The following is a 22,509-nucleotide window of genomic DNA, read 5'->3' as shown; positions in this document are numbered from 1 at the left end:
TACCTTTAAACGCTTACTTCAACGATTAAAAAACCAAAGACTCAACAAGCGACGAACCCTACTGGATTTTCTTAGTGAAGGTTTTTAAATATTCAACTTGTTGTACACTTATTATGTTAATTATTTCGATTAAAAAATAAACATACAAAAGCTTGGAAATAAAATACAGGAGCTTAAAAATGTAGAAATTGCCTTTAAACACTTACTTCAACGATTAAAAAACAAAAGACTCAACAAGCGACGAACCTTACCAGATATTTACACTCAAGGTTTTAAAATACTCAAACATTTCTACCTGTTTGAATTTGTTGGTTTATGCGAAAGAGAGAGAGAGAGAGAGAGAGAGAAGAGAAGAGGAGAAGAAAAAAGATTTCATCTCAATCTATAAAACTCACACATTTCACAGCGGTAGCGCGCACGCAGTTTCGAAAAGACGCTAAAGATTTAATTCACACTTTGCAATCGCATCACACTTTCCTGCCATTGATGTTTAAGGGCATTTGGAATACTTCAGCATAACGATCATCGACGGTTAAGGTCGACTAGATTCTCTTCCTTCACCGTTCACGTTCGCGCTAGTTCTTCGCTGCTTCATAATGCGATACTTCAGCCGAATTATGTACACGCTGCACGGCTGACGCATTTATCGTCGAGTGTTATCGACAGCCGGCACAAACCGTACGCTAACGGTACGAAATTCGGTTGATGTACGAGTGCGTTCAAGTGCATCCGCAGTGGTGATGGGCGCCTGTCCGATATTGGCATGGGAAATACGCTACGAAAGCGAAGGGAAGCGTTGAGCTGTGTAGGCTTCAGCCATACGCCCACTTTTGCTATGATCCGCATGCGCAAAAGGGTCACCTAACGTTATCTGACGTGTCTATATGTTTCAAAAAAAACACGAAAAGGCATCTTACAGCATAATTGGTGACGTGAAAAAACCCCCCTTTACGGAAGTTTTTGGGTGATCAAAGCAAGCTTTTTGTAAATGTATTAAATTCTATGCTCCATTGGTGCAAACCCCGATGATATATGGTCTGTGTCAGACGCGCACTATTCACGGCTTACTTTGATTTCTTTCCCTTAAATCCATTTATGGAGAAGAAAACCAAAAACGGAAAAGGGTACAGAAGGATGGTTTTAGTTGGCAAGCGGGTGCGTGCTATGTCGGTGGTGGTGGTAGAAAATGTGCCAAGTGCTGTTGTCGCTACGAAATCTCTTTAACGTGTATGCTTGGTACACACGCGGTACGAAGGAAGAAAAAAACGAAAGACTTAAGCGACGAACCCCCTGGACGTTTTGTTGTTGTTCGCATTTGGTGATGAAGAAATGGATGGATGGGGGGGGGGGGGGGGTGGAAGGGGTGAAAAACGTTGCTGACTGACAAATCCGGTACTGCTATAGCCAAATAGGCTATACAGGGCATACATACATACAAAGACATTGTATGTGGCAAAGACGGAGAGAAAATGCGCGTTCCAATCGCGTATGATCGCGTCACCAGAATTAGCTTGCGTGACTGACGCATGTGGAGGGTGGGTTTTGTGTGCTTTTTCTTTTTGTTGTTGTTACTCCTTTTCCTTTTGATTTCTGCAATTGGAGACACATCAACTTCCGCACAGAAAGTTCACACGGCGTGTCTTTCTTTTTTGGCCCGGAGCGCACATGTGCTACACCAATTCGCATGTACGCTCATTTGCTGGTAATAGGGTAGAGGGTGGGAAAAAAAGAGGGAGGGGGGAGAAGCGATGATGGAACTAGTTCATCTGATGCCATCTTGGTTTCATCACGTCACGAAGGTGATGGTGATCAACCGGGGGGGGGGGGGGAAAGAACGCGGCAAAACGTTACGAACCCCGTAATTAGAGCAGCTTCATTAGCGCCATACTGTGACTGAGCCATGCGGTTCACGAAACCGACAGATGCTCTAGAGGCAAGGTAAGGTGTTAAGGTATGTTAATTATCATCCAAAAAAAAAGAAAGAATGAAAAAGGATGAACTTGTGTCTTTAGAACAAAAGATTTCTTGTTCGCACGGGGTTCGTCTTCTACGGTCGTCACAAATCCTTGGGTGACTGCGCGGTGACTGGGCTCACTCTGCGCACTTCGGGCAGTCGTGTTTTTTGGTCGGGGGGAGTTAGTTAACGAAACCCACCGTGCCCCAACCTTTGACCCGGTTTAGTTGCATAAAGTTGCGGTGTAAACGAACCGGGAAGCACTTGCCCCCGGGGCCGTATAAGCTTGGGAAAGGTCAGGTGCGTCACAAGGTTCGGTGTGAGGTAAAACCCGGTGAAGTAAGTCGAACAAAAATTCCATTTCTGCAACACACATGGATAATGAAATGTTTCCGTTTTGCTTTTCCCCATAACCCGTGTCAACAATGTGATTGTTATCAGTCGACGATGCACTTGCCTTCTTTCGACGACCGGACCCATGCTCCTGGGGGGGGGGGGCACTTGATGTTTACGGATGCAGTTGCATTGGAAACCCGAAGCGATAGTGTACGTCCGTCCGATACGGGCCAGCTGTACTGGGGTTGAGATTGCTACGAATGCAGCCAACAACAAAAACAAAACATTTGTAAGGGCAGGAAGCATCAGCAATAGTGAGTGATGCGATAAAGGAAAAAAACTAGACTTGCCCATCAGCACAAAACAACGCAAAAGCAGACGTAGATAAACAGAGACAAACAGGCGCAACAGAACGGTTGCGATCACCTCCACTATCTTCTCCCGAAGAAGAAGAAAAAAAATATTTTCCACACACACACACACACAGCGAAAGCGACCACCTGGAGAAAGTGGTAGCGAACTTGGTGGCGAATTTGGTGGCGATTTCGCTTTTTACCTTTCCACTTCTGGAGTGTCGGGTTTTGGTGCTTTTTGGTTCGCACCAAAAAAAAACTAAGGTGCTCAGCTGTTTGGAACCGTTTTGCAGTGAGCCAAGTGAGAAAGGTTGACAGTTTTCACGTGCTTCATTTGCATACGCCGAGTACGCGTTTTTTTTTTGTTTCTTCCGTTTTGCCATTTTAACGAGCAGCCAGTAGGAAATGGAATCCGGAACAGAGCGCCATAAACGACGACTTGGGTGGAGGCAGGCCGTATTTCATTTGGAACCGAACCAAACACCCCCTCCAGCCACCCCACCCCCACCCCAAAAAGGGGTGGAATGGGATGCAAAGAAAGAAAGCGTTTCCTATCGAAAACCATTTCCCTTCGCACCGTCTCCATTCCATCTTCGGATGCTGCGGGTGCCTTTTAACCAATTGGGGGGGCCAGCAAACACCTTCAACTACCACAAGCCTTCGTAACACTACGCGCGCGTACTGTCTGCGGATCGGTTAGATGTTTCGCGCGCGCGGGGGATGGGCATTTTGTTATGTATCCGTCCAACATCCTCGCCTATCACATAATGCCGTAATCGTTGCCGCTGCACGGGTTTTTTTTGGAGGCTGTGTGTGCGTGTGTGTCTGCACGTGTGAGCATGGTAAGAGGCGTAAAGATTACGTTGTGGCGAAACTTCGCCTTCGAAAAAGGGTTTTGCTACACTGCACAACGAACACACAGTGTTCGTTTACTTCATTTCAATCTTACTTGTACAGTTTAAAATTGTTTTTCGTTATGTTTAAAGTCTAGTTTTAACAAATTGATTGTTTTTTCCTTTTCTATCTAGTGTTATTTAAAACTTCTTTGTTTTAAACATATTTTTTACAACTTTTATTATTTGTTTCTATTGTTTTTTTTATTTTTTTGTCACTTTGGAAGAATATTTTATAAAAGAAAATTTATTACATTTTAAAATAAAAACTTTTAATAACATTTCCTACTTTATGAGGCCCTCAACCTGTAGAAGACAAAACAAAAACAAGAAGGATGAAAAGTGAAAGTCGCAATACCCACATCACATTTGGTCCCTTGTACGGTAACCACGTGTCTCGCGTTGCCGCGAGGGTGAATGTGATCATCCACCATCATACGGGTTTCCTTGTGCGCGTTTCTCGTCATTTACGCAATCTACACAAACGCACACCTCCACAGGCACACATTCCCCGGGGGGAGATCTGTTCCAAACTTCTAGTTGTGAAGCGTATTTTTTTTTGTTTCGCGAAACAATCGTCAACATTCCAACCGTATGTGGTCATTTTTCATCCTCACAGCCAATAACGGTGAGGGCTTCGAACAGCAAAAAAAACCTGTTTTTGTTTTGTTTGGTTCGGTGTCCTCTGCTGGGAAACCGAAAAAAAACATACTAAACGCTAGCAGATAGGGATAGGGTTTGAAGCATAAAGCATACGCAGCGACTCAGGTGTATTTGCGTGTGTGTGTTTGGGTAAGTAATTTGAATCCGAAACCTTTAGAGGCTTGATGGGCATCTGGATGTTGGAATGGAATTTGCAGGCCTATCGCTAGTAATTAACATTCTTCGGTGTGATGGCGCGTCGCTGCTATGTAGTGTGCTCTACCGTGAGCACACAATCCAGTTGACATTGAGTTAAGCAGGGAGCGTAACACTGGGAATGTATCGAGCATCGGCTCTAGTAGCGGCCGAAGGTTTGGTGCAGGTCATTTTACGTTACGCTCGCTGCAGCACATCTATTAAACGTGTGAAGCAGTGGACCTTGCAAATACTAGCAATTAGTGTTGGGTAAATCTGATTCAGATTCATGAATCTGAATGAATCTTTGAACAGAATGAATGATTCTGAATTCTGAATGTCAAAAGATTCATGAATCTTCGAAGATTCAAGAATATTCGAAGATTCAGGAATCCTTGAAGATCCATGAATCCTCAAAGATTCATAATTTTGCGTATGTTTCACGCATCTTGACTTCAATTGTAACCATTTTGTGGATGGACGTCGGTTTGCATTTTTTATGAATATTTACCCTAAGTTGTTAGCAGGATGTATCTTTGAGGATTCCATTCTAAATCCTCAATTCATAAATCTTCGAGGATTCATGGATCTTCAAGGATTCACGAATCCTCAAAGATGGATTCATGGATCTTCAAGGATTCCTGAATCTTTGAAGATCCGTGAATCTTTGAGGATTCATAAATCTTCGAGAATTCATGGATCTTCAAGGATTCCTGAATCTTCGAAGATTCGTGAATTTGACTCATGAATTGAAAGATTCTTCACTCAAGATTTATATGAATGATTCAATTCAGAAGATTCATTAAGCACAACACTACTAGCAATGATAATCAAAGGTTCGTCGCTTACTTCACCGAAGATACTTTTGCTTTGAATCCACTCGCTTCTCAAACCTCAACACTTCTCAATTTCTCCTTGTCTATTTTTCCTCTTTAATAACTTCTACTAAAAATAAACAAAGTTCTAATATTAGAATTAAGTGTAGCCATACATTCTCAAACTTTTTGTCAAAAGTTCTTCAAATCTTTTCGGAAAACAAAAATCCTCGCGGACTTGGACTTTTTTAATTGTATCGACTTCAGTCGCCCGTTAAACTCGTTTGGTTGATTGAAGCGTTCTACCGTTTCACGAACAGTAGTTTCGTTGTTTGGTGATATTGGTTGACATGGACTCCATGGATGCGTACGTTTGATTACGTTTTATTGCCAATCTTTGCGGTGTGGACACTGCCGATCATTTGCGTGACTCGGGACGGTCGAAGAAAAGTACGGTACGTTGGGCCAGATAATCACGACGCGTCGGTATACCGGCCTGCAGATGGATGGCACCGAGCAGCGCATAATCGGTAGCAAGGGCTTCCGGTTGCTTGTGCAGCTTCATACCGATATCCACAATCCGTATCCCCGGTGGAAGCTCCTCGGCTGATAAATAATAGTACCTAGGGGTAAGGATTTGTACAAAAAAAGAAACATTAAAACATGGATGGTCCTATTTTCGGCGGTCATAGTAACCTTACCTGATATCCCAACCGTTGACCGTATCGGCAAGTGGTAGCTGTGATGCAGCACCAAGCTTCAACAGTTGCAGCGATTCTTCCTTGTCCAGAGGTATGGCGCGCATTTCATTACTCCGTTCACCCACGTGACAGTTGGCATTCGCACAAACGATACGCATGCATTCGTGCCGCCGGGGACAGTAAGCTTTCAGTACGAGCGCTAGATCGACGGTGGTTGGGTTACTGCGCCGGTACGCGTAGCACACGATCAGATCGTTCGCACACGGGAAATCGCACGCAAACAGTCGCTTATCGTGCTCGTCGTTGCGCAGCTTCAAGCACGAACCACCGTCTAGTGCACCGTCGAAATGATGCGTCCAGTGGGACAGTGGATCGTTGCGCGTTTCGTACTCGAGCGGTGGCGTGTACGGGATGGAAGGTTGAAAGTTTTGCTTCGCCAGATTAAACCAACATTCGTCGGATTGGGTTTTGCCGAGCCGGTTGTAAAATTTCCCCGAACCGAGACAGAACGAGGTGTAGAACGGAAGCTGCATCGGTCCGCGTACGTACAGATGGCGCCACAGTCGATTCCAGAAACGATCGTTCATCTGTAAAAACTGTACGTTTCGGTCGTCTGGTTCGAGCTGATCGCGTCTAGATGATTCTTCGAGCGATTCGAACGTCCAACCGGGTGCGAAAAGTGCGACGGAAAATGGAAAATTCATCACCTGCTCGAGCGGTGCGTTCGTGTCCATCTGTGCTTTTTGGCTGCGGCCAAACACATCGATCCCGACGAAAACATCCAGCCGTCGGTCCGGACAGTAGTTGCGGATGTAGTTCTCCGTCCGTTCCAGCTTTTGTCGATCCCAGGCGTAGTTAAGAAAGATACCATCGCACGCGAGAAAGAAAGCATCGTTCGCGCTGTTCAGCTCGTTCTGCCAGTCGACCCGTCCGTTCTTCGCGATGGCATCGTACCAGATCACCAAGCTGCCCGGTATCTCCGCGTGGCATCGTTCCGTCAGCAACTGCACAAAGTCCCGCAGCATCCCGACCTTCGACGATTCCAGCGCACACTCGATATTTAGCAGCCAGCCATGAAACTGGCACACCTTCGACACCTGGACGAGCGCCTCCACTACCCGCACCATAAATTCCTCCGACTGCAGTATGTCACGCAGCAGCTGTACATTCTTCTGCTCGACGATCAGCGTACCGATCACTTTCACGCCATTGCGATGCGCACAGTTGAGCCACTGTAGCGTCGGCACGGTCACGAAATAGTGGCTAAAGTAGCAAAAGATATCGATGCCGGCCCAGTTGTAGAAACGGTAGTCGACCCATTGCTCTTCGCCTTGCACACCGTTGATGTATTTGTCGTTGAGGTAGTTACCCTTGAAATCGTGGCACAGCAACACCTGGGGCCGGGTTTCGTTCTCCACGTACGTGACGGGGTTGTCGTTGAAATCAAGCACCTGGTACCGTTCGCCCAGATACCGGGACCGGGACCGCGGTGCGATCGGTTCGACCAGATTCTTCCAAGGATGGGGACCCTTTTCAAAGTCGAGCAGCGCCTTCAGCGTCACGATCGGTTGGCACATTTGTGGATCTGTACGAAGAGACATACTGTACATGAATAAAATTTCCACGCAAAAACCTAGAATTGTTTTGCACTGTTTAAAGTGAGACCAGCGTTTGAGAACGATGATAACAGACAAATACTAATGACTGCTGTATATTATCTAGTAGTGCATGGTAGAATGCATTCCTACCGCTTTAAGATAAATGTTCTACAAATAGCAAAGACTAGTTTGCAGTTTACTTCTTGTGCGACGCTTTGCAAACTGCAATTCATTCTCGCATATGTTATTTCCTCACTCAAATGCAATGATAAAAGTGCAATTTTATCAGTAGCGCTGCTGGTCAGAGAGGCTAAAAAGGAAGTGATAAAAGAACTCTCTCTCTCTCTGTTTATGCTTTGGGTGCAAGCTGCAATCGACTTCGTGTGGAAAGGAACAGACCACTGCTGGCGATATTAAGACGATTGCAGTCACGTGGCAATCGTGGAGTTTTGGTTTCGGTTATGTTCTACCACGAACGGTCGTCTCGACCGCAAAACCTCAACCACCAGCTCATGTGTCTCAAAAGAAATGAATGAAGGCTTGATTAGATAAAATTCTTTATACACCAAAAATCGCATAATAGAAAACGTTTGCTCAGACACCAGTGTTTAAACTTTGCAGCTGAAGTTGCTTAAAGTGTGTACTAGTTGAATGCCGATACATATTTGTTATTTTACTTGTTCCTAAGAAGGAAGTGCATGAAAGCATTTCACTGTCGTAGCTAAAATTTAACCATTATGGATTAGGTGAGATTTCGGATGTAGTACTTAAAAATTATTCTAACTTGCTACTTACACAAGCTATCACATTCCGTTTTCTCCTCCATAGTGTGGTTTGATTTGTTTCCTTAACTTAAATTAAATGCTATTTTCACCGAGTGGAACACTTCAAAGAATGACTTGATTCGCCGACAGTAAAAACCAGACTGATAACATTATACAGCATGTAGAACTGTTGCTAACCGTGGATGGAAGCTTTTTGTGGTTTTCTCCATTACCGACTGGGGCTGTTAAGATGTGTATGGCACAAAACAGGCCATAACTATTTTTCTCTCGTAATAGTTTCGTTACAAATGTTTAACTTAATATGTTTAATTCATTGTCCTGCAAAACGAAAGAGAAATATATTTTTGAAGATTGTTTTGTTTTTGTGGGACCGTATGTTTTTGTTTACGTTTCATACAACGCTTGACGTTTCAATATGAAATGTCAGTTTGCCGCATTCAGTATGGCACAGCGCCAGTGAAACGAAACAATTTATTTTGTGATTTTTTTAGGCGTGTTAATATTTAAACAAGAATAAATGTGTTGCGAAAGCATGACAGTATCGTGTTATCCACATCATGATTTGTATTGAGTTTGCACTTACCCATGGATGAACAAAACGATGGCTTTGTTGGATTGTCGTACAGCAAGGATTAACCATTTATCCCAAGTCTGCAAGTGAAGAGAAGGAAAACTCTTCCGAAAGCATTCTGTTTGAGTTATCCGTAGGGAGGAAATATACAATCCTCATCGTCTTCATTCTGTAAAGAATCCATCGCCAAGACTGTTCGAAAATGAAACGCAACTACTGGGGTAAGGTGGTGGACAGTTCCGACGCACGCAAGGAATTGGAAGCAAACGATATCGTGCTCACCATGAGCAAGATGGATAAATTCCAACAGATCAAGCTTCCTTACACGATCACCAGAGAGAAGCGGTAAGTTGTAGTATTTTCTACTGTTTGCTCACAGATAAAATGAATAATAAATGTTTAATCCTTTCACTTTTCTAGCGTGCCGCTTAAAAATCCGCTCGTGACGCAAACGGTGGAGGTGATGAAACAAACCGAAATGATACAAACACTCATCGACACCTACTCGACCAAGTCGGGATGTAACTACATCCTGAACCCGTGTCAGCTAATGCCGACCGTACACTTTCCCTCCAGCAATGTGGTTGATCTGACGCGGATGGAGAAAATTACGCGCCCGTTCTGGTTCGTGCTACCGGACGAAACACCCTTTACGCGCGGTACGTGCAAAAACTTTGTCAAACTATCGCAACCGGTCGTCCTGCAGGCACTCCGGAAAGCTGCGTGTGGTTTGCTCTGCATGGAAGGCTTTTCGGAGATTAATGAATCCGCACTGATTATGATCGTGGACGGGTTGGATCAGTATTTGCGGCTGCTAACGACTGCACTGCGTACAGCGTATACGGAACAGGACGAGGAGATTGGACCGGTACCGACGTTGGTGATGGTGGAACGGATGTATCAAAGTATCGGCCGCAGCCCGGTGTACCATCTGCACAACTACTACAAAAAGCTGATGAACAAAAACCGGGACGAGGTGCGAGAGTTTAAGGATATCTACCAGGAGTACGATCGGTTGCTGCAGGAGAATCAACTATCGGTGCAGAATATGCAGAAGCTTGGCGATCTAAAGGAGGAAGATTACATGAACTTTCTCGACCAGCAGTCTCACTCTTCGAACGGTACGACGATTGAAGGGACGGCGATGAACATCATTAACTTTATCAACGGAGAAACGGTGAATGGGTAAGAGGATGGACGATTTCACACGGAGGGGTTGCTTTGGTAAGTGAAAAATTTTTTCGTTTTTTTTTGCATTTCAGATTCAAAGACATACTGGAGGGTGAACTGTTGGAAAGCAGCAGTACACAGGATTCGTCCGATCAGTTGAACAATCAACAATTCTACCAGGCGGATTCATCTTCGCAAGGATACGCACCATCCGGACCTATGTAGCAGTCTGCCGAGGAACCAGTACACCGCTTCATTTTATAACACTTCAGATACTTCAGGAGCGTCAAAGTCAGCATAGAAATTAAAAATTAGTAATGTAATTTTTAAGCATAACAGTTCAAACAATAATATAATATAATAATATAATATAATATAATAACAATTACATCAAATAATAATAATAATAATAATAAAATAAGAAACCACAAACAATCACATTGGCGCAATACAGTTTATTATATAAGATACGCTTTCCTTGGTTAAAGCATTCTGTTATATGAAACCCAATGGGTGCAATCTAGAGTACGCTCGTTTAGGCGATTCGTCCCGTTTCGTCCTGCTAAGTAAGTTTGCGGCAAACGATACATTTGTTTTTTTCCTTTCTTTAGTAGAGCATTTACCAGTCCATACTTGTCGGCAAGATTGTGCGCAGTATACTATTTCTATTCCGTATGACTGTTTGGGGTTTATAACTCCACACTAAATAGCATTCCCCGGTCGGTGAGCGGAGCCGTCTCCGTGACTGATTTAATTTAGTTTGCTTCTTTTTTTTTGTTTAAACCATGGCACCTTGTGTATTGCAAATGTACCGCGGCTCCGCTTGCTAACGTGGTTCATGGCTGTGTACAATACCTTTTTAAATATTCAAACATGATTGTGCTGCTGTTCCTCCCTCTCTGTCCAATAGTATTAATGCAAAACTCTATGTATGTGGTGCATAAACAATAGATGTGTGAGTACGTGTGGGGTTTTTTTTGTGTTATTAGCAGCAATAAGAACACATCAGGGAGAAAAGCCAGAAAAGTGTTAGCCGGCCGAACGGTGCGACACAAAAATGGAAAAGGTTTGGTTTGCCGTATTGCTGGGGGAAGGAACGTCACGAAAACATACAACATAAAGTCTTATCCATTCCGGCATTGAGATCGTGAATGGTAGGATTTTTTCCCTCTTTTGCCAAACAAAAACAAACAAACAAAAAACGGGTGCCTAATAGTAAGATCTGTTCGAGTCCTGTTACTTTAGTGTAGCGTCTTAGCGGATGTCGTCCGATGGATTAGTCGTTGCGTGCTGCTCATGTAAGGCGCCGGGGAATGTTGGTGTGATCGGTGACTGGTACCGGCGTCCCCCTGTCGAGGAGTTCCGCTTCCCGGCCAATTTCGACCACGCTGTTGCTGGCGGGATGGGACGACAGTTCGGCCGTCTGTATGACGTGTTTCACCTCCGGTGTTGTCGCTTCCGGTAGCATCGATTCGGCTGAGTTGGTACGGGCGGTTAGGTCGATGGTATCTTTGCGGTCCTGAGGCTGGATCTCATCATCGTGGTCGGGTGTTGGTAAGGTGTCTTGCTGTTGCTCTGCTGCCTCTGCCAGTTGTCCACCTTGCGGTGGTGCGGTGAATGATGTCCACCAGCTGGAAAAGGCACCCTTCGCGGTCGTAAGTGCACCACCCACCGCTCGACTTGTGTTGGTGACGGCCTGATTTAACTTTCGTCCACTTTCGCTGTTTTGCATCGTTCTAAAAAGATTTGTTTTTTCGATTGGAAATCTATTTCAATTTTCTAAACAACGGTAATGAAACTTACTGTGCTATTCGTAGCTTCATATCGGCCACCGAGAGCGTGCCGGCAAACGGATGACCACCGACAAGCCCTTCGAAAGCCGGCACCGCACCGCCACCGGTACGCTCGAGCCAATCATCATAGCAGCGGGTCACTTTAAACGCATTCATGAAGTGTACATTGAAGTGTTCAATCTCTTTACTACCATCTAGAATGAGTGGAAAACCAAACATCTCGTAAATCGCGTTTCTTACTATGCGGTGGAGAAATGAGAATAAAATTTACCTGCGTTAAGGGAAGTCTTTAGCAGCGCCACCATATACCCGTACAGTTGATCCCGTATCCATGCTTCGCTACCTTCCGCATCCTCTTTCGGTGTTTGCACATGGCGCACGACAAAGTCGACGAAGCGCAAATCTTCCGTACTGAGCTGAATTTCCCGCTTCGTGTCTACATCCAGCACATCAATGATGGCCGCCTCGACATCGATCATTACGTCCGCCAGCTGGCGCTTGTGCTGAAACAGCACGTTCGACGCCCCGATAATATACCCCTTGACGGATGGGTCCGTTAGCAGATCCATATAAGGAAGTGAGATGTACGGCAGACACAGCTGTCCTTCGTGAAAAATGCGCAACGGAGCACCCCACTCGGATGGCTCGATCGCGTACAGACTAGAGAAGTTGGACGCTATCGTGTCGACGCTTGTGTCACGCATTAGCATCGTACCGGCTGTTGGTCGTGCATTCCCGGTGCCGGCAATGGGTGCTTCCATCGATGAGGCGGATGAAGGACTGGAGGAAGCCGTTTCGTCTAGGTGAGCCTCCTTAGCACTCGCAATACTTCTTCCATCCCCATCGATCAGTTCGTCCGCTTCCCGGCCGGTAACTATTGGTTCCTGCTGTTCATCTCTTTCCTGCTCTGTTAGAATGGTTGGCAGGGCGTTTGCTGTGAATGGTGACACATTGTCAACGCCAGCCTGCTCCTCAACGGGTGTGCTAAAGGTAGGCATGGGTGACATGGGTCGTGAAGTTCTAAAAAGAAAAAAAATATAAATAAGCTCTACTCCAAACTAGAGATGTGCACACTGAGTAAGAGTGAGTGAGTGAGTTGAATCATGTATAGGAGTTTATGGATTTCAACTCAGCCTAAGGAGTTTTTATGATTCTTTTACTTACTCATTTACATTTTTACTCACTCACTTACTCACTCTTATTGCGTGAGTTGAAACTCAAAAGAGTGAGTCATTAATCGACACAGAGAGTGAGTGAGTAAGAACCCCGAGGAGTAAGTCATTAGTCGGCAGAGAGAGAGTGAGTGAGTAAAAACGCAAACGAGTAATTAAAGGATTAGTTTAGAGTAATATTTTTATGACTCTCCAAAGAGTGAGTAAAAGATTCAAATCCTTATCAATCATTCTTTCACTCTGTTTCAACTCTCTGAAAAGAGTGAGTATTCTCATCTCTACTCCAAACACACAATACACAAAACGGAAAGCTTACTTAACGCAGGCCACCTGTTGAAAGCCTTTGCTGATTAATTCCGGATGCAGTGAGGTAATGCCAAGGATGAGAGCACACGTTGGATGTACTGGCGAACCGAAGCAAACGACACGCTTCTGCAGTAAAAGTAGCTTGAAGAGAATTAAAATCTTATGCCGCCATCTAAACGGGTAGGATGTTCCGAACGGGTATACAGCATACACCGGAAATGAAGAGGAAATTAAATTACATTCCATCAGTTTTGCTTTCGATGAGCCGCACAGTTGGTACCTACTTTAGCAACAGATCGCGCAACGGTACACCGACAAAATGTAACCGTGTCGATGCTATTTCCTGTGGTTCGAGCGACGTTAGGCAAGCGTTTAGCTGCTCGTATGCCTTCACCAGTATGTCGGTGGATGAAAAGTCACCCTGTTCGAAGAATGCTTGCGCGATCAGGGACAGCTTTACCTCGACGTAACCGTAGATGGGCAGCGACAGTAGGGTGCAGACCGATTTCTGCACCGTGCTGCGCGTCAGATCCGCCGTACGTATCTTAACTTCCTCCAGCGCTATTTGCCGGTAGCACGAGATACCGTACACCGATTGCTCCGGATCGGTTAGGCTGGGCAGATTGAAGCATACGAAATCATTGCTAAAGTTGTGTGATCCATCCGGCAGGGCAAGCGTGGGCAAATACTTCCAACCGGAGGGGCATTCGCTTTTACCTTCTGTACCATCGACCAGCGGTGGATAGGAGAATTCGACCTAATGGTAAAACAATTTCGAAACCAGATTATGCTTATGCATTTTGTGTACCATTTCTGCTACAAATCGGCCTTACCTGACATCCTTTCTTGTGATGAAATCCCACCACCAGTATGTGCAGTACCGGTTTCTGGTTTTGCATTGTTCGAGAGTATTGCTTAACTGCTAGTTGTAAATGCGTTATCTGTTCGAAACACGATGACTGTACACTGCTTCCGGGTTTGCTGAGTGGGTAGTTTTCACTTTCATTTATCGGACCCGTACCGATGCATTACACATTCTGCTGCTTTTCATTGGTTCCTCCAGATAAGCGCAGAAGAAACCATGACTGACAAATTTACCACTGTTCCGTGCGGATACGCCTTCGCAAGGAACGATTCCTAAATTCAATTGTTTCAGGTTTTTCTGCACGCGCTGTGAGTGCCTTTTCCTTTTTTTTTGCACCGTTTCGAAATGCAAGCAACAGTCGTGAGAGAACCACTGGAAGAAAGAAATGCAATTTTTTGTTGCGAAAAGTTTTAACTGACAGCTGAGATTGTTTACATCGTTGTTTGCAGGGCAGAGCAAGGCTGCACTATTGTTTTTGCTTGAGACAGCGCTCTGTCAACCATAACCGGATTGGGCCTGCACTGCTCAAAAGAGTTTTTGGGTGATAAATAAATGGTGACTATATTGATAAAATTGTTTAATTTAGCGTTAGGGAAGGGTGTCTTTTAATTGTACACTTTGTAGTTAATCAACTAGTTTTCAAACTAGCAGTCTAATTGATCAAGAATTTCATTATGGGACAGTGTTGTTATCGTTTTTACTAGGAATGTAGCGGCATAGCAAACATATAAAAATTTTAAATTTAACTTACCACTGTGCACATGAGCGAGAAAGATACCAAACAAACACAGGGTGCTTCTACCACTGCATACAATGTGCACGAATGCCCCGCGGTAATCTGACAGCTTACTATGACAGCAGGTTAGTTTGACAGGAAACCGGGCAAAACGTAGTTTTTTTGAAGAACTTGTAGAAAAACAACCGTGCAAAGAAATAAAAGAAAAGAGAAACATCGAGAGGAATTACGAAAACAATCCGGTGTATTGTGTGTGGGCTGGGAAATTTCACAACAAAAGGATAACAGAAAAAGGGTCATTTATTAACGACGGTGTACGTATTATCCTGGGTGAAAGTACTTCGTTGGTGCATCCGTAACCGGACGAATCCGGGCAAAACATGATTTTTAATTAAACGACATCGCCAACAACACGGAGCACATTCCGGTAACATCAGCATCCTTTTTTGGCCGTTTGTCCGTTAACGGAGGAAAACATAATCAAAAGCACACACACCATACGCCGGTGCTGAAATGGCCGTTTCATTTTGTGGCAAACGATTGTTATTAACGCGGACAAATCTGTTTGCAAACCCACGACGTCATGGGTACATTGTGCTGTAAGTATGCGTTGCATCTCACTACAAGGTCATTGATAAAATCTTGTATCTTAACGTTCTGTTTCTGTTTGTTATCGATATTCACCTTTTTCCGGCAGTGTACCCGAGATCGGTGAGGATCTACCGGAGAAAAATCCACTCTCGAGCTCGCACGGTTTGCCCGAATTTAACAACGTGACGATTGAGAAGTGTGTCGGCGCGATCGGCCAGCAGGCAATTGCCGCTGAGAAGAGTGTACGTGCGATAGAGGAGCGGTTAGAGAAGGTAGCGGTGGGTACGCCGGTGCCGGACGTTATAAAGGACATTATTCTACCGCTGGAAGCGACCGGTGCACCGCTGGAAACGACATGGGGCATTGCGAAAACGCTTTACCTTGGCAACAGTTCCCGGATGCCGACCAAAAGTTACCTAACGATCCACGAACGGGCACGTGGCGCACGTAGGTCAAAGTTTAACAGCGTACCAATCTATCGGTCGCTGAAAGGTGCGCTCGAGGATACACAATCGAAGAAGGAACTGACAGGTGAAGAATGCCGGCTGCTGCAGAAGTACGTGCTGGAGGCAAAGCTGAGCGGTATCGAGGTGGATGGTTCATCGAAGTTGGAGCTGAACGAAATTCTCGAACGACTGTCACAGGAGCGTACACGTTTCGCTAGCAAGCGTGATATGGCGGTGAAGAAGTACCAGCAGCTGATTGAGGATCCGGCACTGATGAAAGAGTTCCCACCGACGCTGTTACAATCGCTCGCCACCGATCCGAGCCAGGCCATGAAAGGCCCGTGGAGGATTACACTGCAACCGGCCGTTGCGGAACGGTTCCTAGAGTATTGCGGTGATCGTACGCACCGATGGAACCTTTGGCAGGCGGACACCCGGAAGTGTTCTATACACACGGACAAGTCACTGGAGAACAGTACGCATCTAGAGTCGATACGCGCGTTACGCAAGCGGCAAGCGAAACTGCTCGGTTACGAATCGTACGTCCACATGTCGATGGAAACCAAAAAGGCCGGTTCGGTAGAGGCGGTTTGTAATGCGCTTGACGAACTGCACCGGTACGCGAAACCGGCCGCCGATGGTGAGCTGGGCGTGCTGGAACGATTCGCTGGGGAGAATGGATTCCGTGGCCCGCTCGACATATACGATGTGCCGTACTGGAAGCGACGTCATCTCGCCACGGTCCACCAGTTCGATCAGGAAGCGTTGAAGGATTATTTCCCGCTGCCGCGCGTTTTAACCGGCCTGTTCCAACTTGCCGAGCAGCTGTTCGGTGTGCGCATTGTCGAGCGTGTTGGTGTGGATGTGTGGCATGAGGATGTACGGTTTTACGATGTGTTGGAAACGGGACCGAACGCATCGGCCGAACCGATCGCTGGCTTTTATACGGATTTTTACTCGCGCGAAGATGAGAAGCTAGCGGTAGCGGATAATGCAGGGTGGATGGTTGGTATCGGGAGCCGCAGTGCGGGCACTGCATCCCGACCGCTTGCCGCTCTTATCTGTAATTTCCCAGCGCCGCTGTACGGTAAACCGTCCCTACTAACGCTGGACGATGTGCAAACACTGTTCAATCGGTTCGGGAAAGCGTTACAGCATCTGCTTACCACCTGCCAGTACAGCGATGTAGCCGGACTGTCGAACGTGGAGTGGGACGCAGTTGAGGTAGGTGGGCATGTGCTGACACACCTGCTGCACGACTCCGCAACCATACGGGCCATCTCGGGCCACTACACCAACGAGGATCCGCTGCCGGAACCGTGCGTCGAAGCGATCCAGCGGAGACGTACACATCTGGCCGGGTATCGGCTGTGCCGCGAGCTCTACCTGGCCAATCTCGACCTTCAGCTGCACCTGACCAGCGACTACTGGTTGGATGTGATGCGTAAGCTTTACCCACACTTTCACCAGTTTCCGCTCGATCGGAAGGATGCGCATCCGTGTTCGCTGGTACCGATCGCATCGGGCGACTGGGGCGCAGCGTACTATGGCCATCTATGGTCACGCATGATTGCGGCCGACGTGTACAGCGCCTTTGCCGAGGCAAAGGAACCATCGGCCCGGCAGGAAGTTGGTCGACGGTTCCGCGACACGTTCCTCGCACTTGGTGGTGGTTGCCATCCGAGTGAAGTTTTCCGCCGGTTCCGTGGCAGAGATCCATCCCCGACGGCACTGCTTCAAACGCTCGGCATTTATAAGCCGCAGGCAGTAGGTGGCAGTGGTGGTGGTGGTGGAAGTAGTGCCAGCTCCACTTCCCATCAAAAATTAACCGGCAAGGATGAGCAGTAGTAGCAGGGAGTATGGAGTGGATTCCCTTTGAGTCATTTATTAAATAGAAAGGAAAGATAAGCAAGCGACGATCCGAGATAGTTACAAACCCACACAGAGACTTTGTTTTTGGTCGTACAAATAATCACACAAACACAGAGGAAAGGATAGAGAACAGAGTGAATGAAACAAATTATTCGTGAGAGGACATGCTTGCACTTGAGCATCCTAGAGTATATAAAACAAATTTTGCGAACCGGCAGTTGTCGTTCGTTGTGTTATAGTTTCGTGTTTATTTGCTTGAGTTTTGCGATGCCTCTTTATCTTTAAGTAACAGTAGTAGTAGCAGTAGTAGCATATGATGTTGCGCGTAGTTATACAGTGGTAATAAAAAAAACAACACAAGATATCTCTATCTTAGTCAGTTACAAAAAAAGGAGTTTTAACGTGAGAAGTTCTACTTCACTTGAGGTGAATGAGCGTGCATTCGAGCGTGTGATCGTGTCCTCAGAATTCTTCGATTTTTAGTTTCTTCTAGCCATAGTAAAGATCTCGCCATGCCTTGAACTGGTCCCAGAACGTTAGGTTGAGTATCGTGTGCGGTGCGATACGCCAGTAGTTTGGCACGAAACCTTTGTACAGGCCGTGCAGGCCCTCGGCACGTAACGTTTTCGTGAAGCAGTCCACCACGCTCCGGTAGAGTAGTCCGCGCCCATTTGCATCCACACCTGCCGGACACGATTGAAAGCAAAAAAAAACGTGTTATCAGATGCTGGGCAAACTACACCAGAAGTTACACCGGTATATATACCTTGATTAAAGAGCCGAGTTGCGATCACATCGAACGGTGACATGAAGACGCACGTGAAGAACCCGCTAACCATGCTGGCGGCAAACGCGGTAATGGCGACGGATTCTCGCGCCCAGTCGAACTGCGCAAACAGATCCTTGCAGGTGGAGAAGGTAGCTAGCTGGGCGGAAGACCCGACAGCGGTACGGGTAACGATCCCTGGGTAACCGCGCCACAAACCGCGTATCCCGTGCGTACGGTAGATCCCGGTCAGTGCGTCCAGTGTGCTCGTATGTCGATGCTGATAGCCGACCGCATACTTGCCGTGCGAACGGGCCTGTATCTGTGTCTTCACCATGTACAGTGGGCAGGCGACGGTTGAACCAACGACACCGCTCAGCCCGCCCCAAACGATGGAGTGAAGCAACGTGGCGGCCGGTGTTGCACCTCGGGTCCATTCGCAATTTTCCGCCGTTTGGTAAATGCCCAACCGGACGCTATTCATCGCGAACTGAAAGGCAAGGGCCGATACTAAACCTTTCTGTAGCCCAAACACACCTTCGGAGCGGAGGATGGAACGGAAGGAGCGTACAACGGAGCTGTACGGGTTGGTACCCGAAGCACCGGGTGAAGGTGGCTGTCCGGTGCGTTGCAGCAACTCACCGTGCAACTGCTGGCGCGTCTTGATCACGTCGAACGGATTGCTAAAGAAGCCGGCACAGGTAGCCGCACAGCCTCCGAGCAGGAAATCCATCCTCTCAACTCGATTCGAATCGGTTTTGGACAAAGTTTTGGCGCGTGCCCAGAGATCAACACATTACACACCAGCTCCCAGGTGCGTACCCCATCAAAAAACTTTTTTCAGCACTGCACTACTTAGTTGGTAATAGTTTTTTTTCGTTTCGTTTGCTCTTTTGTTCTCCTTTCCAGCCCTTTTTTTTGCACGAGATACAAAACCGTGACGCTTGCCGCTTACGTCACCACCGATTCACGTGATGCACCGTGATGCAGTATCACAGCGACGGACAAACCGGACAACCCGATCGGTACCGCACCAATGCTGTGCACCGTCAACATTCTGTGTACGTTTGCGAAGCTGTTTTGCGAGGTGAAGGGGGTGCCGATTATGTAAGGGAGACTAGCGCTAGCGCGCGATGCTGCTTGGTACCCAAAACAGTGCGCGGTTCGTCACCGGTGAACCCGAACCCGAAACCCGATGCACGATACAGACGGAGACGGATGAGCCGAGGTGTCGGTTACGCAGCTAATCCACCCGCGATCACGCTCGACCACGACCAACCGATGCCGGATGCGGAGATCGTCGCTTAACCGTGCGACCCCATGCCACGGATTCGGAGCGTTTTTTTGCTGGATCAGCCGGTTTGACACCTTCACGCGGCACTGGCACATGTGGGGTCTGTGTAAGCATCCCGGTGCATTATGCGAGCAGGCGGTCACCGTGCTGCACTTGCGCCACTGCAGCAACCGTTGCACTTTGTACCGATGGATGGGGGAGACGGTCTATATATATACATCGTTACGCCCGCGGCCGACTGCGGCCGTACGCGGAGTCACGAGCACATGCCACGACTACTGCTTGCCACGATGCTGCTGTATGTGATCTCGGGCGAGAGAAACTACAACACCAGTCAGTCGCACCTCGTCTGTTTGCGGTACCAGGCGAGTAGCACGAGCTAAGGCGATGTACAGCATACAAACAGCAGAAACGAAACAGTTCTGCAGATGGAGCCAGGAATTGAATGTCCAAAACAAACGAAGAAATCGAAGAACGCGTGACACATAGTGATGAAAGGCGAAAGGGCGCATGCGCCATGCTCGATATACATCCTACAGCTGCAGGACATACGACACGAAAGGGGTTTTTGCTTTATTTGCAAACCGATCTAGTGTACACGTGGGACTGCTTTGGTTCACAGACACTTTTGGGGCAGTAATAGTGCAGCTAACTCCATATGCAGTGAGTTAGTTTATTGCTACGAATGGATATAAATAAAACTCGTTGCAAAGGATATATCTTTAATAGGAACTCAAAGTTTATCTATTCTTAAATTTTGTTAAATACGTTTCATATTAGACAATGATTATCTCCGTTTGAGTTTAGTCTTTGAAAGTTCCAATAGCTGCATTGGAGACCCGCATTCTGAAGATACAAGCAAGGACATTCACACAAGGATCTTCTTGGACACAGTATGGGTCATCAAAGATTCTCTTCTTGGCCGTGACTTTATGTTTTCGAAAGAAATATGAAGCTTTTCGAAAGAAATAATCTTTATGAAAGAAATTATGTACTAAGTCCGTCAGTCGCTTCTCCAGGGCGTCAAATACTTACTTACTTACTTCTTCAACATTCACTTTAGTCCACTTTTTGTTTTGGAACGATGAGGTCACTTTGTCTTAGTCTTGAGTCACAGGCAGGAATTCGGCGTTCTGCTCTAGATCCAGGAGGTCGTCTCCTCGTCTAAAAGAACATTTCCAAGCCATCTCAACGAGTATATTGCCGTGGAATATACGATTGCGCCATGTCTAGGAGTTTTTAGTCAATCGCTCCCTATCGCAAGTTAATTAAATATATGTGAGGCTATTATACTTCTTCTTATGTAGCACTACAACCTCAAGAGAAGTCTTAATTTGCACTTTTCTGTCTTTCTTTGACTTTATTTATTCATAGCAGGATATTCAGTACTTACCTACGATGGTATGGAAAAAGGACGCCCTTTTTATAATTAATTTATTGTCATATTATAAAACCTTTAAAGCGGTTTTCTACTAATTACAATAACAGAGTTTTATGTTATTAAAAAGCGTTTATATGCCTACTTTTTCCACGCCACAAATGTCAGAACTGATTTCATCCATCGTTGATTGTATTTTACGAGGCTTTTATCATGCGAAGGAGAAGCGAACCGTGTGTGTGCGAAAGAATAAGATCGGGCGACCGCTTCGGCAATGATAGTTGTGTGCGTGTATCGTGATAATGAAGCAGATCATGATCACGCGATAAGCAGGAATTTGGGATCAGTAGCGTTCGGACAGCGGTGTGTGGTAGTTGTGCAAACAAGCTTGCGGTGACAAGTGATATCCTTTCCCACGCGGATTGTATTCCGTACAAAACAATAGTAAAACAATTGGTAGTTGTTGTGAGGTTAAACAATCGGCTGTTTAACAAATGATACGTTTTGCACGTCTGCAAATTGTTGCAAGCGTCGGCTTGGCTTTGTGGCGTCCTCTCGTGATGCGTACTACGCTTTTGAAAATGGTGTAATGTGGTAGTGTGTGTGTTGACGCCTTATTAACGCTTGACATTACATCAATCCAGCTTCGGATCGGTAACGGTATCGTGTTAATAGTGGTCAAGCGATAACGAGATTTGATCTGTGCAGCCAATATACGTTCTTGCGTGCTTATCCCAACGCTATCATTGTGTGCGTGTGAGAGTAATGAAAGTTTTTATCAGCGCGTGTACGCACGGGCGTGTACTTAGCTTGTAAATGATAGGCGATTTGTGTGGTGAATATTGCCAACGTGTTTTATCGTAAAACCATGCCATAAACGTGCGGTGTTTGTTTTAAAATTAATTTACATTTAATGTCGTACATGTTAGTGCACAGAAGAAAAAAAATGTAAATGTTGGTGAATAAAGTGTTGTGAAATGGGATTATTACTTATTGTGTGAAAGTATTTTCAAATTTTGCATGCGTGTGTGGTGTTTTAAATGTGCCAAAGCACGTTGAAGTTTGTGTTTTTGTGCATAGTGTTGGTGCTAGTGTTGGTGTTTTTTTGGTTCCAGAAAGCAATCAAACTATCGTTTGTCTAGGTAAATAAATTAATGTTAATTAGAAATATAAGATTATTACTAGAGCTAACTAGAGCTAATTTATAGCTTATAGCTAATTAATATCTGTAACTCCGTCACTATATGCTTAGCAATTGTTGCGTTTGCGAACACATA

General features: G+C 45.9%; 5 protein-coding genes across 5 annotated transcripts; 2 read left to right on the top strand and 3 right to left on the bottom strand.

Annotated features, from left to right (window-relative positions):
- Nucleotides 1-5,274: 5,274 nt before the first annotated feature.
- Nucleotides 5,275-8,633, bottom strand: LOC125766256 (cytosolic endo-beta-N-acetylglucosaminidase). The gene is made up of 3 exons (XM_049432053.1): nucleotides 8,283-8,633; nucleotides 5,890-7,474; nucleotides 5,275-5,811 (listed from the first exon to the last, which is right to left on the bottom strand). The coding sequence occupies exons 1-3, from the start codon at nucleotides 8,311-8,313 to the stop codon at nucleotides 5,607-5,609; spliced, it is 1,821 nt and encodes a 606-aa protein (XP_049288010.1). The 5' UTR covers nucleotides 8,314-8,633; the 3' UTR covers nucleotides 5,275-5,606.
- A 55-nt stretch (nucleotides 8,634-8,688) lies between these two features.
- Nucleotides 8,689-10,455, top strand: LOC125766265 (uncharacterized). Its single transcript, XM_049432065.1, has 3 exons — nucleotides 8,689-9,188; nucleotides 9,264-10,028; nucleotides 10,106-10,455. The coding sequence occupies exons 1-3, from the start codon at nucleotides 9,046-9,048 to the stop codon at nucleotides 10,236-10,238; spliced, it is 1,041 nt and encodes a 346-aa protein (XP_049288022.1). The 5' UTR covers nucleotides 8,689-9,045; the 3' UTR covers nucleotides 10,239-10,455.
- Nucleotides 10,449-14,589, bottom strand: LOC125766249 (late secretory pathway protein AVL9 homolog). The gene is made up of 6 exons (XM_049432041.1): nucleotides 14,118-14,589; nucleotides 13,569-14,041; nucleotides 13,295-13,456; nucleotides 12,078-12,826; nucleotides 11,817-12,000; nucleotides 10,449-11,749 (listed from the first exon to the last, which is right to left on the bottom strand). The coding sequence occupies exons 1-6, from the start codon at nucleotides 14,181-14,183 to the stop codon at nucleotides 11,308-11,310; spliced, it is 2,076 nt and encodes a 691-aa protein (XP_049287998.1). The 5' UTR covers nucleotides 14,184-14,589; the 3' UTR covers nucleotides 10,449-11,307.
- A 400-nt stretch (nucleotides 14,590-14,989) lies between these two features.
- On the top strand, nucleotides 14,990-18,030 carry LOC125766241 (uncharacterized). The gene is made up of 2 exons (XM_049432028.1): nucleotides 14,990-15,484; nucleotides 15,583-18,030. The coding sequence occupies exons 1-2, from the start codon at nucleotides 15,399-15,401 to the stop codon at nucleotides 17,768-17,770; spliced, it is 2,274 nt and encodes a 757-aa protein (XP_049287985.1). The 5' UTR covers nucleotides 14,990-15,398; the 3' UTR covers nucleotides 17,771-18,030.
- Nucleotides 18,019-19,295, bottom strand: LOC125766275 (solute carrier family 25 member 35-like). Its single transcript, XM_049432077.1, has 2 exons — nucleotides 18,561-19,295; nucleotides 18,019-18,477 (listed from the first exon to the last, which is right to left on the bottom strand). The coding sequence occupies exons 1-2, from the start codon at nucleotides 19,291-19,293 to the stop codon at nucleotides 18,284-18,286; spliced, it is 927 nt and encodes a 308-aa protein (XP_049288034.1). The 5' UTR covers nucleotides 19,294-19,295; the 3' UTR covers nucleotides 18,019-18,283.
- Nucleotides 19,296-22,509: the final 3,214 nt, after the last annotated feature.

This window comes from Anopheles funestus, chromosome X (assembly GCF_943734845.2).
Source record: "Anopheles funestus chromosome X, idAnoFuneDA-416_04, whole genome shotgun sequence".
Lineage (NCBI taxonomy): Eukaryota > Metazoa > Arthropoda > Insecta > Diptera > Culicidae > Anopheles > Anopheles funestus.
This window is presented reverse-complemented; position numbering and strand designations above follow the sequence as displayed.

What these genes read in the sequence shown, in the direction of transcription:
- LOC125766256 (XM_049432053.1), bottom strand. Translation starts at nt 8,313, where the DNA reads ATGGAGGAGAAAACGGAATGTGATAGCTTGT. An exon ending in AACGGAATGTGATAGCTTGT is followed by an intron (nt 7,475 to 8,282) that starts GTAAGTAGCAAG and finishes CTCTTCGTACAG; the next exon opens with ATCCACAAATGTGCCAACCG. An exon ending in GTCAACGGTTGGGATATCAG is followed by an intron (nt 5,812 to 5,889) that starts GTAAGGTTACTA and finishes CCTTACCCCTAG; the next exon opens with GTACTATTATTTATCAGCCG.
- LOC125766265 (XM_049432065.1), top strand. Translation starts at nt 9,046, where the DNA reads ATGAAACGCAACTACTGGGGTAAGGTGGTGGACAGTTCCGACGCACGC. An exon ending in ACGATCACCAGAGAGAAGCG is followed by an intron (nt 9,189 to 9,263) that starts GTAAGTTGTAGT and finishes TCACTTTTCTAG; the next exon opens with CGTGCCGCTTAAAAATCCGC. An exon ending in AACGGAGAAACGGTGAATGG is followed by an intron (nt 10,029 to 10,105) that starts GTAAGAGGATGG and finishes TTTGCATTTCAG; the next exon opens with ATTCAAAGACATACTGGAGG.
- LOC125766249 (XM_049432041.1), bottom strand. Translation starts at nt 14,183, where the DNA reads ATGCAAAACCAGAAACCGGTACTGCACATACTGGTGGTGGGATTTCAT. An exon ending in TTGCGCGATCTGTTGCTAAA is followed by an intron (nt 13,457 to 13,568) that starts GTAGGTACCAAC and finishes CTACCCGTTTAG; the next exon opens with ATGGCGGCATAAGATTTTAA. An exon ending in ATGAAGCTACGAATAGCACA is followed by an intron (nt 11,750 to 11,816) that starts GTAAGTTTCATT and finishes AAATCTTTTTAG; the next exon opens with AACGATGCAAAACAGCGAAA.
- LOC125766241 (XM_049432028.1), top strand. Translation starts at nt 15,399, where the DNA reads ATGGCCGTTTCATTTTGTGGCAAACGATTGTTATTAACGCGGACAAAT. An exon ending in CGTCATGGGTACATTGTGCT is followed by an intron (nt 15,485 to 15,582) that starts GTAAGTATGCGT and finishes TTTTTCCGGCAG; the next exon opens with TGTACCCGAGATCGGTGAGG.
- LOC125766275 (XM_049432077.1), bottom strand. Translation starts at nt 19,293, where the DNA reads ATGGATTTCCTGCTCGGAGGCTGTGCGGCTACCTGTGCCGGCTTCTTT. An exon ending in AACTCGGCTCTTTAATCAAG is followed by an intron (nt 18,478 to 18,560) that starts GTATATATACCG and finishes CGTGTCCGGCAG; the next exon opens with GTGTGGATGCAAATGGGCGC.